Source organism: Clytia hemisphaerica, unplaced genomic scaffold, assembly GCF_902728285.1.
Source record: "Clytia hemisphaerica strain Z4C2 unplaced genomic scaffold, Clytia hemisphaerica genome assembly, whole genome shotgun sequence".
In the NCBI taxonomy this organism is placed as follows: Eukaryota; Metazoa; Cnidaria; class Hydrozoa; order Leptothecata; family Clytiidae; genus Clytia; species Clytia hemisphaerica.
The window spans coordinates 1,136,641-1,153,872 of NW_027103974.1; the positions used below are offsets into that span (position 1 = coordinate 1,136,641).

Sequence of the window (17,232 nt, forward strand, 5' to 3'; positions counted from 1 at the left end):
TTTTCGGAAAAAAATATTCGGGCAAATGGGCCAAAAACTGCCTAAAAATAGGGTTTTTTGGACTTTGTGCAAAATCCTGTCCTTCTTTTTTCTGATTTTTTGTACAAAGATGGGAGAGCAAGATTCTCTAAAGAATGGCTGAAGTGGTTTTTCCCGGAAAATTCTTATCGCTTAAAAAACGGATTTTCGTATTTTGGGGAAATTCCCTTTAACCAATAAGAAAATATAGCTTTTCTCAATGTTGACTCATTATTTTTTCTGATTTTTTGCATAATGATGCAAAATGGCAATGCCTAAAAAATGTGACGGAGCCCGATTTTCGGAAAAAAAATATTTCTGGCAAATTGGGCCAAAAAAACTGCCTAAAAAATAGGGTTTTTTGGACTTGTGCAAAATCCTGTCATTACTTTTTCTGATTTTTTGTACAAGATGGAGGGTAAGATTCTCTAAAGAATGGCTGAAGTGATTTTTCCCGGAAAATTCTTATTCGCCTTAAAAAACGGATTTTCGTATTTTGGGGAAATTCCCTTTAACCAAATAAGAAAATATAGCTTTTCTCAATGTTGACTCATTATTTTTTTCTGATTTTTTGCATAATGATGCAAAATGGCAATGCCTAAAATGTGACGGAGCCCGATTTTCGGAAAAAAATATATTCGGGCAAATTTGGGCCAAAAACTGCCTAAAAATAGGGTTTTTTGGACTTTGTGCAAAATCCTGTCATTACTTTTTTCTGATTTTTTGTACAAAGATGGAGAGCAAGATTCTCTAAAGAATGGCTGAAGTGGTTTTTCCCGGAAAATTCTTATTCGCCTTAAAAAAACGGATTTTTCGTATTTGGGGGAAATTCCCTTTAACCAAATAAGAAAATATAGCTTTTCTCAATGTTGACTGATTATTTTTTTCTGATTTTTTGCATAATGATGCAAAATGGCAATGCCTAAAATGTGACGGAGCCCGATTTTCGGAAAAAAATATATTCGGGCAAATTTGGGCCAAAAACTGCCTAAAAATAGGGTTTTTTGGACTTTGTGCAAAATCCTGTCATTACTTTTTTCTGATTTTTGTACAAGATGGAGGTAAATTCTCTAAAAGCATGGCTGAAGTGGTTTTTCCCGGAAAATTCTTATTCGCCTTAAAAAATGGATTTTCGTATTTTGGGGAAATTCCCTTTAACCAAATAAGAAAATATAGCTTTTCTCAATGTTGACTCATTATTTTTTTCTGATTTTTTGCATAATGATGCCAAATGGCAATGCCAAATGTACGGACCCGTTTCGGAAAAAAATATATTCGGGCAAATTTGGGCCAAAAACTGCCTAAAAATAGGGTTTTTTGGACTTTGTGCAAAATCCTGTCATTACTTTTTTCTGATTTTTTGTACAAAGATGGAGGGTAAGATTCTCTAAAGAATGGCTGAAGTGGTTTTTCCCGGAAAATTCTTATTCGCCTTAAAAAACGGATTTTCGTATTTTGGGGAAATTCCCTTTAACCAAATAAGAAAATATAGCTTTTCTCAATGTTGACTCATAATTGTTTTCTGATTTTTTGCACAATGATACAAAATGACAATACCTAAAATGTGACGAAGCCCGATTTTCAAAAAACTGGCAAGATTTCTCAAGATTTTATCATTAGTTTTTCTGATTTTTTGCTCAAAGATGCGTATTAACAATGCCCAAAACATGGCCGAGTTCGATTTTTTCCGGTTGAAAATGCCATGCTTCTATTCATGTTATCTCGTTCCCATATACAAAGAAAAAATGTAAATTGTCACCACCTCGAATATAAAACACTATTACATGTTTTTAGCTGAAGTTGAACAGATACAGGTGTTTTTTCATGTTTGACACCAGAGAACAGAAATTTTTTTTCCTCAGATTTTTTCTCCTCATCCTTTACTTTTTGGAGCTATTTTTTCTCCCCCTCCTTTTGATTGCCCCCCCCCCTAGAATTTTGAAAACGATTTTGCCCACCCTTTTCCCATTTTCTGAAAAAAATACCCCCCTTTTTCCACTATGGAAATCTTTTTTTTCTGTATTGGATTTTTCATGTGGAATGATCATAAATATTTGTCCACCCATAAACAATGATAAATATTTCCCCATATCTTAGGGAAGAAATCATGGACAAATTGTGCGATGATAAACAAGTTACCCTTCTTATCTTTCGGTATGTTATTCATCATTTTTCGCAGAAATATTAGTATAGCATGCTAGACAAATAATTCAGACATATAAGAAATTAAGCAAAAAATAATGAAAGCGACAGACTTGTAGTATATTCATATACTGATATTATCCCGTAAGAACTAACGTATTTTTATGTTAGATCCATATTACTGTATTACATGAATTTTAAACAACTCCAGTTTACTGTAACATCGGCAATTCCTTTACGAATGTATTCAGTTAAAAAGATCTTTAGATTAGATGACCAAGAGAACTGCGTTAGTAGTAAGTAAGTATATTCATCTGGTGGCTATCGGCGGAGCCGGGAGTGAGGGAGTCTATCTCCTTTTCTATTTGCGCTAGACCTGGGAGATCGAGTGCTGAGGTGGAGCGCCACACCTACTCTCAGCTCCCAGTAACTTACCGCCTAGATCAGATTACCCAATCTAAGCTACTCATCCGCTGAGTTGGCGGTGACTGGGGATCGAACCAACAACCCTTAGATTGTAAGGTGAATGCTCTACCGACTGAGCTGACTGCGTTACCCTGCCTTTATTATATTTTTTTGGCAGTTGATACCCAGGCAAAACAAGGGTTGTTGATAAATTAAAGCTGGGTGTCCAGTACTCAAAAAATAGTTCGTCGTGAATTTGCTTATCTCCAAAAAAACATCATCAATTACATATGTCTCGAACTAAGCATCTACGATAAAAATAAAAGGTTCTTTTTTGCTCTGGTTCTATGGCTTGCAAACTGGTATTTGTGACAAACTCAAACTCTGTGACAAACTATTTTTCCAGTTAACATCGTCCGGGAGCCAAACCCAAAAAATGGCATTTTGCTTAACCCAAGATTCTACAGGATAAACTATACATTTTTGGAATCCTCGACTATCCTAGTTTTGGAAATGGTCGGTCCCCAAAGCTAACTCCTGGTCAATTTTTCATACTGGGCCCGAGTTTAGGGGGTACTTTTTACCCTTTGTAAGGATTTGTTAAGGAAAATGTCATTCCAGGGATGATATAATTTGCTGTATCTAGTCAATCAGTTGACCAATTGCTTTGAAACTTTGCAAAAAGTTTCAAGGTAGGCTGATGATTATTTTCGGCAAAAAACTTTTGTGAAAAATAATTTTTATAGGTTTGCCTGGGGAAAAAAAGGGAAATTTGGGTATTTTAACTAAATTTTGACCCTTTTTAAGTCTGGGACCTACCCAAACAACTTTTAATGAGACACAAACTAGGTGTTATGATAGACCTTGATGCAATACATCTGAAAAATTTCAAACAGACAGTATTTAGTATTATTTCAGGGCTGCAGGGGGTAAAATTGCCCATTTTTATGGGTTTTTACCTTATTTGAGCAATTTTCACCACTAATCTTGGTTAAAACTTCATCAAAAATAGTTTTAACTTGATTTTCGTGTAATATATCCTGAAAGATTACAATGCTGACTTAAAACTAACAAAACCAGGGTGCAAATGGACAAACCAGGGGGTAAAAATGCCCATTTTAGGCGATTTTTATCGTTTTTGGACCTATTTCACCCATAAAGCGGTTTTATGGTTACCAATTTTATTTCTGACCACTGAAACAAGGATAATTTTGTAGTAGGAGAAATGGGAAAGTTATTTGTGGTTTTCATTGTCTGTAATCAGGGTCACTGTGGGCAAATCAGGGGGTAAATACACCACTTCTTGGTAGTTGTTGCCTGAATTTGGATGTTTTTATTGTATGGTAGCCTCAAATTTATGAAACTTTGAGATTGAAACCAGTTATATACCCTTCAGTCATTTCTTAGTACTTTTGTTGACAACTACACAAAATAATGACGGATTTAAAACTTAAGTTATGCCCAAATGATAACATTTATTTGACGTAATTTTGTCAGTTTTTGCTTTGAGATTCCACAATATTGCTATTCAGAGCTTCCCAAAATGGTCCCAGCTACTTGTAGAATTATTATCTTGAGACTAGCTACTAATAAAAGGTCAGTAAAACGGCAAAAATGATCAGTCAAATTATGAGTATGTAGTACATTATGAGTATGCAGAGGACCGTTAGTTTTGTTTTCACAAAACGATTAAAAAATCTTTCATCAAGGCAGGCCTTAACAATGACACAGCACTTTTATTTCTACCCAAGTTAACAATATTTTACAAATTATTAGGCTCCAAATAACTATTCTACTTAAAAACCAGTACAGGGACCATTTTTGGAAGCTCAGAATAGCAATATAGTGGAATTTCAAAGCAAAAACTGACAAAATTACGTCAAAAAAATGTTATAATTTGGCCATAACTTAAGTTAAATCCGTCATTATTTTGTGTAGGTTGTCAAGAAAAGTACTAAGAAATGACTGAAGGGTATATAACTGGTTTCAATCTCAAAATTTCATTCCAAATTCAGGCAACAACTACCAAGAAGTGGTGCATTTACCCCCTGATTTGCCCACAGTGACCCTGATTACAGACAATGAAAACCACAAAATAACTTTCCCATTTCTCCTACTACAAAATTATCCTTGTCTCAGTGGTCAGAAATAAAATTGATACACCATAAAACCGCTTTAAGGGTGAAATAGGTCCAAAAACGATAAAAAAATCGCCTAAAATGGGCATTTTTACCCCCTGGTTTGTCCATTTGCACCCTGGTTTTGTTAGTTTTAAGTCAGCATTGTAATCTTTCAGGATATATTACACGAAAATCAAGTTAAAACTATTTTTGACGACGTTTTAACCAAGATTAGTGGTGAAAATTGCTCAAATAAGATAAAAACCCATAAAAATGGGCAATTTTACCCCCTGCAGCCCTGAAATAATACTAAATACTGTCTGTTTGAAATTTTTATGATGTATTGCATCAAAGTCTATCCTAACACCTAGTTTGTGTCTCATTAAAAGTTGTTTGGGTAGGTCCCAGACTTGAAAAGGGTCAAAATTTAGTTAAAATACCCAAATTTTCCCTTTTTTGCCCAGGCAAACCTATAAAAATAATTTTTCACAAAAATTTTTTGCCGAAAATAATCATCAGCCTACCTTGAAACTTTTTGCAAAGTTTCAAAGCAATTGGTCAACTGATTGACTAGATGCAGCAAATTATATCATCCCTGGAATGACATTTTCCTTAACAAATCCTTACAAAGGGTAAAAAGTACCCCCTAAACTCGGGCCCGGTATGAAAAATTGACCAGGAGTTAGCTTTGGGGACCGACCATTTCCAAAACTAGGATAGTTGAGGATTCCAAAAATGTATAGTTTATCCTGTAGAATCTTGGGTTAAGCAAAAGTGCTTATTTAAGGAGATATAGGATTTGGCTCCCGGACTATCCAGCTTTAATTGTATTTTTGTTTTGTAGAGATTAAGTCTCTTCGCCTCCACCTGGTAGGTATGGCATCAATTAAAAACGCTGTTAAGCAACCGCGGTAAATATTTCTTTCAGGGACGGTGACCAATTGAATTTCTATAGAGTTTATGATCCAAACACTGAATCTTATTCACCCAATACAACCGATTCTATTAGGTAAGAACTCAACTTTTTCCACTCCAAGTAATAATAAAATGAAAACTTAGAAATTTACAGGTTATTGATAACTTCCACCCATGCATACCTTTAAGTTAATTTTAGAGTGTATCGGATATGTAAGATCGCAGCACTGATGATGGTTATACCGAAAAGCTTTTGCTCGTTTAATAAATTTTGTGGATATTGTTGTTTTAACCCTATTAGCCCCAGGGGGGTAGAATCTACCACGCTGGAGTTCTTTTGCGTATATCTCGGAGAAAAATTTTTTAAACGACTTGAAACTTTCTGACTTTTAACAAAATCTTATTAAGCCTATTAAGAGTATTTGTGCAAAATTTTAGGGTTATAACTTGTCCAGATCAAGTTTTATGACTTTATTGTATTGTGAAACATGACATAAAACCCAGCTAAAATCGCTTAAAACTCAAAATTTTAAAGTGCTGATAAATTTTGAACTATTTATTCAATCATCTTCAAATTTTGACACGTGATAGGTATTGACAATATCAATTTAAAAAATTAGAAAAAAAAATTAAAAAATGATGACGTCATCATTTATGACGTCATTAAATTTTGAAAATTTTACTCATCTTCAGCACAGATTTTAAGATAAAATCTTCATGGAGACTGCAAAACCGGCAAATATGTTAAAGAAGAACCTTTTATCTTTCAGAATTTTCAAACAGAATCTAAATATCATTATTGGTTCGATCGTAATAGACATTTTTGTAAACCATATGTTTTGGATTTTTGCCGACAGGTGGAAATTTTGGGATGACGTCATCGCTTTTTGAATGACGTCCTTTAATTTTTTTTTTGTTCCAAGAAATTTGTGTCGTGATGGAGAACATCTGTACCAAATTTCATGACCGTAGCTCTCCTAGATCAAAAATAATCGAGGGTGGTAGATTCTACCCCCCCCCCCCCCTGGGGATACAAAAGTCAAAAAAGCTTGGGGCTAATAGGGTTAAATTATGGAACGGCTGCTTTTAAATCAAAATATTGTACAATTACTTAATCTTTTTTCGGTAATATAATTTTTTTTGTCTTTATGTTTTTCAGCGGTTCTTCTTCAATGTACACTCGTAGTGAAAATGTAATCGAGCAACTAAGTCCAGTGAGTTCATATTATTTATTCACCCAAGGGATTGACCATAGCTTCCAATTTGTGTGATTCCTTTTTAAAATAATTTTCTTCCTTCAAAGATATCGTCAACCCCTTTTTCATCTACAATAATTATCGATGCTACTCACGCTTCGCGTTCTTGAATATCACTTACATCGAGTTAATAATAAGCAGATATTCAATGGGTAAAAGTTGGTTATTGAGGGTTAATAAATCCAATAACCAACGAAAACCTATTGAATATATGTTTTATTATATACCTAGAGGCAAAAACAAAACATTAATTGTGTCAATAGTCGAATGTTTCACATAAAACACTCCCATAGTCGAACGTTCGAATGTTTTTCTTTTTTAAAGATTTTCTTAATTACTTTGAGTCATAAAATTTTTCATGAAATTCACAATAGATTTTTTTAATGAATTTCTTTGATAACAACAAGAGCGACAAAAAATCAAACTTTGAATGCAAAATGTGAAAAAAAAATTCTACCGTGGTATAATAGCCATGGTATATCAGGAATTATTCAATGGCTGTTTTTGCCCACAGGTATATAATAAATCGCAATATCTAATGAAAGGACATGCAATATCTGCTTGATATTAATTCAGTTGTACCCTACTTGAAGTTACGGTTTTAAAACTGTGTTGTTTTTTATCTCTTTTCAATAGGAGAAACAAAACGAAAATTCTCAGACCAAAGACAAAATGGAAAACCTCAAAAAGAAGCTAGAAGCCGCTAAACATTCAAAAAAGGTACCATTTCCGCATTCTACTATCATTTAGACACTTTGATTTGCTTCTGTACTAGTTCTTAAAGTCTGTCTCAAAAGTGTATGTGGACATTTTAGTTTTTTGACATTTTCTCAGCATTGATGCCCTGTTAGAAAGTTATACCTCGTTGTAAAGATATTTCCTAGGAGAATACTCTAAAGAAAAAAGGTTTTTGAAAAGTTGAAATGAACCAAGCCAAGAGTTGTCCTGGTTTGTATTCTTAAATTTTTATTTAATGTTAACAATAATTTGCCATTCTTTCATTATTTAGAAAAAAGTTCGACCGAGGTCTATTAGAAGAACCTCAAGCAAATTATCACAAAGACGGTAAGTCTGGCCAAATAATTTTCACGAGTCAGCAATCTGGAGAGATTTTGCTAGATGTATTTTTGCAAAAAGGCAAAAATTCCCTTACCCTTCAGATAACAACATTGACTCGTCGCTACTACATTTCTAACTCCTTGGAAAGTGGGCAACAAAGAGTGGCTGATAGAATTCTGAAGGCTGAATGAACCCCTAGCAGTTTGCGTGATGAGATAAGTAATCTTTTAGGTGTGATAGCGTGATGAGAGAATATTTCCGGCGTGGTGGCGTGATTAGAACTCAGCTGGGGATAATTAATAATTATGTTTACATTTTTGTCTTCCATACATACAGGTCTGGTTTGGTTCGTACTCCTTCTTCCACGTGCTCGTCACAAGGTCGTCGCTTAATAAAAAACACAACCATTTCCCCCGTCATTCCCGTTCAACAAGTTTCTACATCAAACATTGACAGCTTATCACACAAAATCATTCATATGCCCAATCCCCCTGTTCTACCGCCAGTCACAAGAGCATCGAAATCAAACCTGAATAAAAAGCTTACTCCAACTCCTCCGCCAATGGCAAGCGCTCACTCACACATGCACACCGAGCGGGCTAGCGCTTCATCCGTTACACAACAGCAACGACGTAAACTACCGTCCTTGCAAGACATGAGCGATCGCATGGCAAGGCTGAATCAAAAGAGTAGAGAAAAAAGTGACTTGCACCTAGCTAGCCGGTCTAGAAGGCGTATATTAAAACCATTGAGCACGAGCGATAGCAATAGCGACAAATCAGGCCCTCTTTCTCAACACCAAGAACAATCGAAACGCGGAAATGAAGCTTATAAATCTTATAATACAGAATTAGACAGTTATACCAAGTTATTGAATTGGGTCCAACCTCCTGGAACAACAGAAAACGATAGCTCCCATACTACAATATCATCGACATCTATCACACAAAAGAAAACAACTCCAGAATTAAGATTATCTTCTAAATTGGTATGTAGATGTCCTTCCTCAATTATTAGATTTTCGTATACTGTCTGGTATCTAATAGACAAGGGGTTTTGAGTAGTCCAGGTGGGAGAGGTAAATTTCTCAAGGACTATACAGTAGACTCACGCTATTTCGAACTTCTTTTATTCGAATCTTTCTATAATTCAAACTTATTACCATTCCCTGACAAGGAAAAATCAAAATATAATAGCCGCATTCTTCTTCACTGTTCAACACATTCCCTGACAAGGAGAAACCCTTCTTAAAATACTTTCTATATCGAATCTCTCTGTAATTCGAACAAATAAAATTTCTTCTCAAATAAACTCCCTTTTGGAGTTTGAATTAGCGAGGTTCAACTGTAGCTGAATTAGAATTACTTGATGGGATTCTTTTAAGAAGGATAAGAATACGTCAAAATAATGAACAAAGCATATCCTATCCTTTACACAGTGGATAGGCTAACTGCTTACAGATTTACTGTGAAAGTGTAACCAGTTATAAAGCCTACTAGTCCGTCTAATGTGGTTTATGTCCGAATTTCGAACGTTTTAGTTTCAAAACATTCGAATGTCGTATAACGAGTTTTCACCAAAAGTCAAATAACGGGAAATATTATGTTGTTGAGTCTGACTTTGATTTCCGAAAAATAAAGGATTTTCAAATGTTTTGACGGAAATTCATTTTTTTCGCTTTTAAAATGATGTTTTTCCCATGTTCTCTTCTTTTTAGCGTTCAGTTCATTTAAATTCAAAAGAAAACACGACATCTCATCATCTACCGCCCTTACACCCTAACCAAACGCGAATGCCGCCCTCGTTAAATGGTAAAAAGAAGAAGCGATGCACCACGTGTGCGAAAAAGTTAGGTCTTGCTACTACTTATCAATGCAGGTATGAATGAATTTATTTTCCGTTTGATCCTTTGATAGAATATGTCAGAGAGAAACGACCAAATAAGTAGTCTAGCATGCTAGACGACTTAACTCAGTAAAAAATAGGAAGTAGAAAACTTGACAGGAGCATCAATATAGTCGTCTAGAATATTTTGTGCACAACAAACTTTTCATAAAAATTCTCTTTTTTCATGTTTTTGGATAACATTTTCAGGGGGTCTTGTTGGTTTGTTTTGTTTTGTTTTTTTGCTCCGGCCTAGGAGCCTTAAATTCTCTCTCGTCCGACGACGACGACGGTCAAGACATTTTTTGTTTGTTTATCTAATCCGATGATTTATCCCGATTTAATAAAAACGGATTATCTGATTCCAATAATAATAATGTGATTTGATTGGCCGAAAGTATTTAAAAAAAGATGGCTGCCGAAAGTGGACTAGCTGACTGTGTAGCAAATACTCGCAAATCTCACGGTTAGTGTAAAACGCAGGTCACAGGTCACAGGTCGCAGGTCACAGGTCACAGGTCAGTGATGACAGGTTAACTCTAATCAATGTCATTGCAGAGGAAAATGTTTGGAAAACACAAAGAATTATCAAAAACATAATTCTCAAGCAATTTCATCCATATAAAACCATTTCAAACATCAAAATTTAACCATGTGCTTTTATCGATCTTTCGCGGTTTGCGCCGTGTATAACGCAGACCAGAAAATATTAGAAACCATATTATACGTATAACAGGTATATTGCATATTGTAATGTTTGTAATGTTATATGATGGTTACATACAATAAAACAAATCGCTCTAAAACTACCTTCTCAGAGAACTCACGAGCTTCTGATTGGTGTAATTTTATATCCAGCCATATTGTTATCATCACATTCGGCATGCTGAATATTTTTGGTGTTTTTCTCTTGTAAGACATGATATTTTGTAATTCTGTCAATATTTTTGTCAAAAATTGTCATTAAGTCAATAAAATGACAATTGAATAATTAATTAGTTTCATCCTTCTAAAACCACTCTCTTAGGGACCTCACAAGCTTCTGATTGGTGCCGTTTTATATCCATTCACACTATCTACATCACATTCTGTATTATAAATATTTTTCGTTTTTTTGTCTGTTCTTGCATCATATTTTATGATTCTATTAATATTTTTGTCAAAAATTGTCATTAAGACATTAAAATAATAACTGAATAATTAATTAGTTCCATCCTTCTAAAACCACTCTCTTAGGGTCCTTGCAAGCTTCTGTTTGGTGCCATTTTATATCCATTCACACCATCCACATCACATTTTGTATAATAAATATTTTTCGTGCTTTTGTCTTGCTAGGCATCATATTTTATGATTTTGTCATTATTTTTGTAAGTAAGTGTCACTATGTCAAAATAGGTTGTTATTCTATTCAATTGTCATTTTATAATATCTAAATAGCATGTATTACTTTTTTGTAATTTAATGCGCTACGTATTGATGTTATGTTATGTATATGTTATGAACTTATTTTTTTTTCCGGTCTGCACTTTGTTGACCTGTGACCTGCGACCTGTGACCTGCGACCTGTGACCTGCGACCTGCGACCTGTGACCTGCGTTTTACACTAACCGCAAATCTCAGTGAAAAATTGATCATTTCCATCATTATTCATGATGTTTTGGACATGATTTATGAGAAGTTTGATGCATACTGGCTCTCTAACAATGTGGAAAGACTTTGGAGAAATTTTGGCCATGAATCGTCAGCTGGTCGAGTGCTTAAAAATCTTGCATACAAAACCATAAATGATAAAACTCTGTAGGTAACTTGACAATGAAACTTTCAAACACACATCCATTGGAATTTAAAGAGAATACTAAAATTACAACATTACAGTGCAAATTTGAAAGTAGTTTTTGTGGTGTTATATATGTTTATGGCTAAAAATTATCCTGTTTTGTATTCATCATTTGACTACTGGCGACCGTTCCTTTTGATTCTTCAAACCCAACACATATTTTTTACAAACATATCACTATGAGAATTCAGTAAAGGATACTAAAACACAATTCCTGTGAAAATTTGAACAAGATTGGAGAAATTTTCACAGTGTTATGGCTGAAAATGTTGTTTTTGGACTTTGTCGTAACTTCATCGCGGCTGGCGACCGTTCCTTTTGATTTTTCAAACCCGACACAGATTTTTTACAAACATATCACTATGAGAATTCAGTAAAGGATACTAGAACACAATTCCTGTGAAAATTTGAACAAGATTGGAGAAATTTTCAGTGTTATAGCTGAAAATGATAATTTTTGGACTTTGTCGTGATTTCATCGCGGCTGGCAACCGTTCCTTTTGATTTTTCAAACCCGACACAGATTTTTTACAAGCATATCACTATGAGAATTCAGTAAAGGATACTACAACACAATTCCTGTGTAAATTTGAACAATATCAGAGAAATTTTCACACTGTTGTAACTGAAAATTATATCTTTTGGACTTTGTCGTAATTTCATTGGCTGGGGCGACCATTCCTTTTAAAGATTTCTCAAACATTGTGATTTTCGGACAAATATGACGGTCTCAGGCAAAAATCATAGGGTTCAAAATTAATGAAAATTTTAGCTCGAGAAAACGGAGACCTGTTGTATATTTTTGGAAAGCTCTCAAAAAGATTAGAGATATATTGCAAGTATAGGTGATTTCTGTACCTAACTCAAGATATTAACCCTTGAAAACCGTGTTTTTCAGCCAGAAACAGCTAATTTTTCTCCGTTTTCTCGAGCTACATGTTTTTTTTTTATAAGCAAGTGTATGCCCCTTGGTCAGGGGGGGGTCATGCAGTTATTATATAAACACTATGACAATTACTACCGTGGTGGTATATAAACCAAAATTTGGGAAAACAGTTACTCCACCAGTGGACTAACTGCCACATGGGTGGTGCCTAAGCCCAAAATTGTCAATTTTGGTAGGATATGGTGTACTAAGTGAGCACATTTTTCAATTTTTCACTTAAAATTTTAGGTTTTTAAAAATTCTGGAAGCAAAAAAATTCAAAACATTTTTTTCAAAAGTCAAAAAAAATCTCAATTTTTTCTTCAATCAAGGCATGAAAGATATTTTAACAAACTTGGAAAATGATTGACATATTTAACTCTTGAACGGTCGTTAATAAGACGTACCCAGTAAAATGGTATCAAAAATGAGGAATTCAGTGAAAAATTGCCAAATTTGGCATTTTTGGGGGTGGTATAAACCAATTTTGAGGGTAAAATCAGTTAGTACACTATGGAATAACTGCAAGGGTGGTGGTGTCTGTAGAAAATGTCCAAAATTGCAGTTACTCCACATAGTGTCAAGGAGTAACTGCAAGACCCCCCCTGCCTTGGTCAGGCTCGAGTATGCTTAAGCTTTCAAAGCATCCAGACCCCGGGGGGGGGGTACTAGGGCAAGATGGGTTACGGGGATGCTCCGCTGGTCAGGGTACCCTTTTTAGCCTCCACGAGTCCCAGGTAGGGTTGCAAAAACACCAAAATAGAAAAATCAGTCCCTCGTAGGGTGCCTATTTTTGGAAAATTTGGGGAAAAAGTAGAAAATTTGAGAAAATTTTGGAATTTCAGTCCCATTCAGGGTCACTTTTTTCGCAAATTTCGAGTCCCATGTAGGGTCCATTTTTCGAACCTCAGCAGAGCACCCCACGTTGGTCGACAAGGGTAGTACCCCCCCCCCCGATCCAGACATGAAATATGCTTATTATATGCTTAAGAATTATTATGCTTTTGATTCACCCAACCAAATTTTTTAATAAAATCTTTAAAATTTTGTTAATATTCGATTCAAAAAGCATTTAAATTTTTGAGCAGTGGAATGAGGCTAGCCATGGAATGTCTTTTTTTACTTGACCGCTTGCAAACCTTTTTGAATAGAAAGAGATTGACTACTTGAAAAAATATTTCAGGCTAGCGTATATGCTTATGTTATGCTTAGGAAATCTGCAAATCTGAGCCTTCGTATGCTTATAAGCGTTATGCTTATAAAAAAAAAACATGTAAAGGATATTTTTCTCCCCAAAATTTTATCCGGACAATCAAATAAATCATGGCTTCGTTCTATTGGCAAGTTTAGAAAAAAATATTATAAGAACTTGGAAATATTCACTTCTAAATGTTTATCTCCTTTAGCTCCAATTTTGAACTTTTTAGTGGAGGATGAGTGGGCGGGGGGTGGGGTTGGTTCTTTAGGCAAGAAAGTGCATGTGTAATCACGTAGAAGAGCTAAACTTCCAGCTGGTTTATTTATTTGTTAAGATTATTTCTCATACTCGCTCTGTAATAGAATTATTATACTTTGCTTTCTGATCTGTTCTGATTAGTAGTTTGTGGGCAACGTTCTAACTCAACTAACTCAACAAGCTCATCTTTTAATCTCTTAAGCCGGAGCTTCCAGCGCAGCTGGTTTATTTTCTTTCACTTAGAAATTCTCATTGGCTGAAATTTTTATTTGTTTATATATTTTGTTGTATATGATTGTTTTCTCACCCCGCAGAAATCTGCGGGTCCTGCTGGAACTCCCGTAAGCTACGGAAACCACCTTAGCCCAGTCGTTTATTTTAACCATATCCCGACATAAAAATTTCCCGCTTTCAACAAAAACGTTATAAACGCCTGGATTCCAAGTCTACCAAATAAGTGTTTTTGCACGTTTACGAGCACTTTTTGAAGGTAATTCGGGTTTACGTGAAACTTGAGAAAAATTTGGGCGAATGCGTGTACTTTGGGTCCACCGGAGGTCTTCTTTAAATAATTTCCTTTAAGAAATTTTCCTTGTGCTTTTTGCGTAAGGATTTTAAAGAGGGGCTTGAAATCAGTTTTTCCTCGTATTTGTCTATCTATCTAATGTCTAGATTATTCTCAATATTTTCTCAATTGTAGCTGATTCCTTGATTGTGATTATTGTTTCAGATGTGGTGGTAAGTATTGTTCGCAACATCGATATCCTGAAACGCATGGCTGTACGTATGATTTCAAGAGTGAAGGCCGAAAATTCCTGGAGAAAAATAACCCTGTTGTCACCGCATCAAAATTACCCAAAATTTAAAATAAAAAAATTAGGATCATCTTTTTGAGGGCACTTCTATCTATAAACCAAAAGTAGAGTAATTCTTTGATTTAACAATCGTTCGTTCCAGCAGATTCTATTTGTTTTGTTTTGCAAAACGTTTTTAAATTAAATTGCACCAAAAAATCTGAGCAAAAGAGATCTGCTTGACAATTAAAAAGGCAGCATCTTACGGCTATATTTCCAAAAGTTCACTCAGCATTCAAACTTGCCATAATGATAAAAATTCGGATAATGTTGCGGTATCGTAACTTTCAAATACGACAAAGAAAGCTTAACATTGTCCAACATTGTCCATGAAAAACACAGTTTTTATAAACATCTAGCCTGGTCTCTTTCTCGAAGTATTCGAAATTTCGCATTTCCAGTGGCGGAGGTGTTTTTACTTGAATGTTCACCGAACTTTCGGAAAAATATTACAGCCATTTCCGCGAGTCAATCACTGATTTATTTCAAATTTTTGTCGGATTTTACTAGTCGTCAGGAACTGTAAACTAGCAATATAAAGTGGCCCTCAGACTATTTAGCGCTTATGTATAATATTTTTAGAAACGAAAAAGAATGTCATTATTTTTTTATAATTTTCACAATTACAATTTTTATTTTTTGATCTTTTTAATTTGCAACCCAATTATTTTATTTTGTATTTATTTTGTAAAAATAGAAAACTTTAGAAAACCCTCTTTATAACTCAAATCGAGGATAACATATAAATAGGAATGCCAAGTAATCTATCTATCTATATCAAATGAAATGTATGTATTTTTTGTGATTGTCAATTTTTTTAGTACAAGAGATTTTTCATCGAATATGATGAATTGGGAATCATTTGTCTGGTAGAAACTATTCCCATTTATCCGTTACCGTTTTCTTCCATTCAATTTAAGTGAAAATTTTCAAACACTCGCAATATCAAAATGCCAGAATAATCGTGATACAATTGGTTTGCATGCGGTCCATCCGGCAGAGGAGGGAGATACTCAACCTCATGCCGTGTATCCCAGGCTATCCCATTTACAATACTGATGGATGCCAGAGAAAACCCTTAAGTCTAGCGCCATATAGTAAAGCATAGAAAAGTTGATAATGCGCAGGGGAACGAGATTTGGAGATGAGGATGTGCGAGCCATAAGGGTCCCTTTTGTTACACCCTCGAAAGTCTCTCACAGGGAAACGAAATCATAAAACAGCAATTGGGTTTCTCAGAAGGTCTCAAAATTACGAATTATCGAAAATCAACTCCCTCACAGGGTCATAAAAGTCATAAATTCTCGTAATTTGAAACAATGTTTGATTTTTTTTAAGGCTCGTAAAAACGTCAAATAAGGGACAAAATTTTCGAAATTCAGTTCCTTCCGGATTTTGAGTTCCTGAGTTGATTTTTGGAACTAAAATTGCTATGGAATTTAACGATGGTATAAAGAATTTCTTCAATTATTTCATCATATCGGAATGATTTTTTGACCCCAAAAAGGATCCACGACAAAAGGGTATTCATACAGTTTGGGATAAACAGTGTGTCCCAAAAAGCGGACATCTTTTATATAAAGTAGAATATTCGAAATGCTCAATTCCCAAGATGATTGAATGAGTTTTTGAGATTGAAATGTTTAGTTTACAAATCATAAAATTTCGCATAAAATTTGAAGATTTTACTTTATATAAAAATTTATCCGCTTTATTGGGACACACTGTGCAGTTTGGGATATTGATAGTTTGACCAATTGTAATAATTGAACATGAAAAACAAATTTCAATAGATGTATTCATCCCAAGGATCAGTTATACCAAAATCACTCAAATAAATTTCGATGGAAGAACCCAGCTTTGCGAGATGATGGTTATGTCCGATGAAAAATTAGTTTCACATTTTTGCCATCCTTAAAAAGATAGAGTTTCCCCAAAATTTCTGCCAAAATTTTCAAATTTTAGTCCAAATTTCAAAAATTTATGACCCTTTGAAAGGGTCGATTTTTTATTTTTGTAATTTTGGAGCCCGTACAGAGAGAGAGAGACTTGATTGCTTTTTATAATTTTTTTACCCTTTTGAGAGACTTTTGAGGGTGTGAAAAAGGGACCCTTATGGCTGGCACGTACCATTTTGTCCGATTGAATTAAAAGTTTCATGAAAATTTCATCACCTTTTCGCTTTTGGTTTTGCTTATGTATTGGGTTGGTTAGAATTTTAATGGAATTTACTCGATCGCCTGAAAATTTAGTTTTGGGGATCTCTAAAGGAGGCCCCCCCCCCAGCGGTTTGCGTGATGGCGTGATTGAGACTTTTTTCTTGCGTGATGGCGTGATTAGAGATTTTTTTTGGCGTGATGG

At 34.8% G+C, this 17,232-nt stretch overlaps 1 protein-coding gene across 1 annotated transcript in view; it reads left to right on the forward strand.

Moving 5' to 3' along the window:
* The window catches only part of LOC136810663 (AN1-type zinc finger protein 4-like), a gene marked incomplete in the record, with an annotated part of 22,450 nt that extends 6,720 nt beyond the window's left edge, over window positions 1-15,730 (forward strand). The window contains 8 exon segments of the mRNA XM_067067236.1: window positions 2,116-2,172; window positions 5,614-5,694; window positions 6,760-6,814; window positions 7,493-7,576; window positions 7,866-7,921; window positions 8,252-8,903; window positions 9,633-9,793; window positions 14,748-15,730. Coding sequence (XP_066923337.1) covers window positions 2,116-2,172; window positions 5,614-5,694; window positions 6,760-6,814; window positions 7,493-7,576; window positions 7,866-7,921; window positions 8,252-8,903; window positions 9,633-9,793; window positions 14,748-14,883 — 1,282 coding nt within the window.
* Between the last annotated feature and the right edge of the window lie 1,502 nt (window positions 15,731-17,232).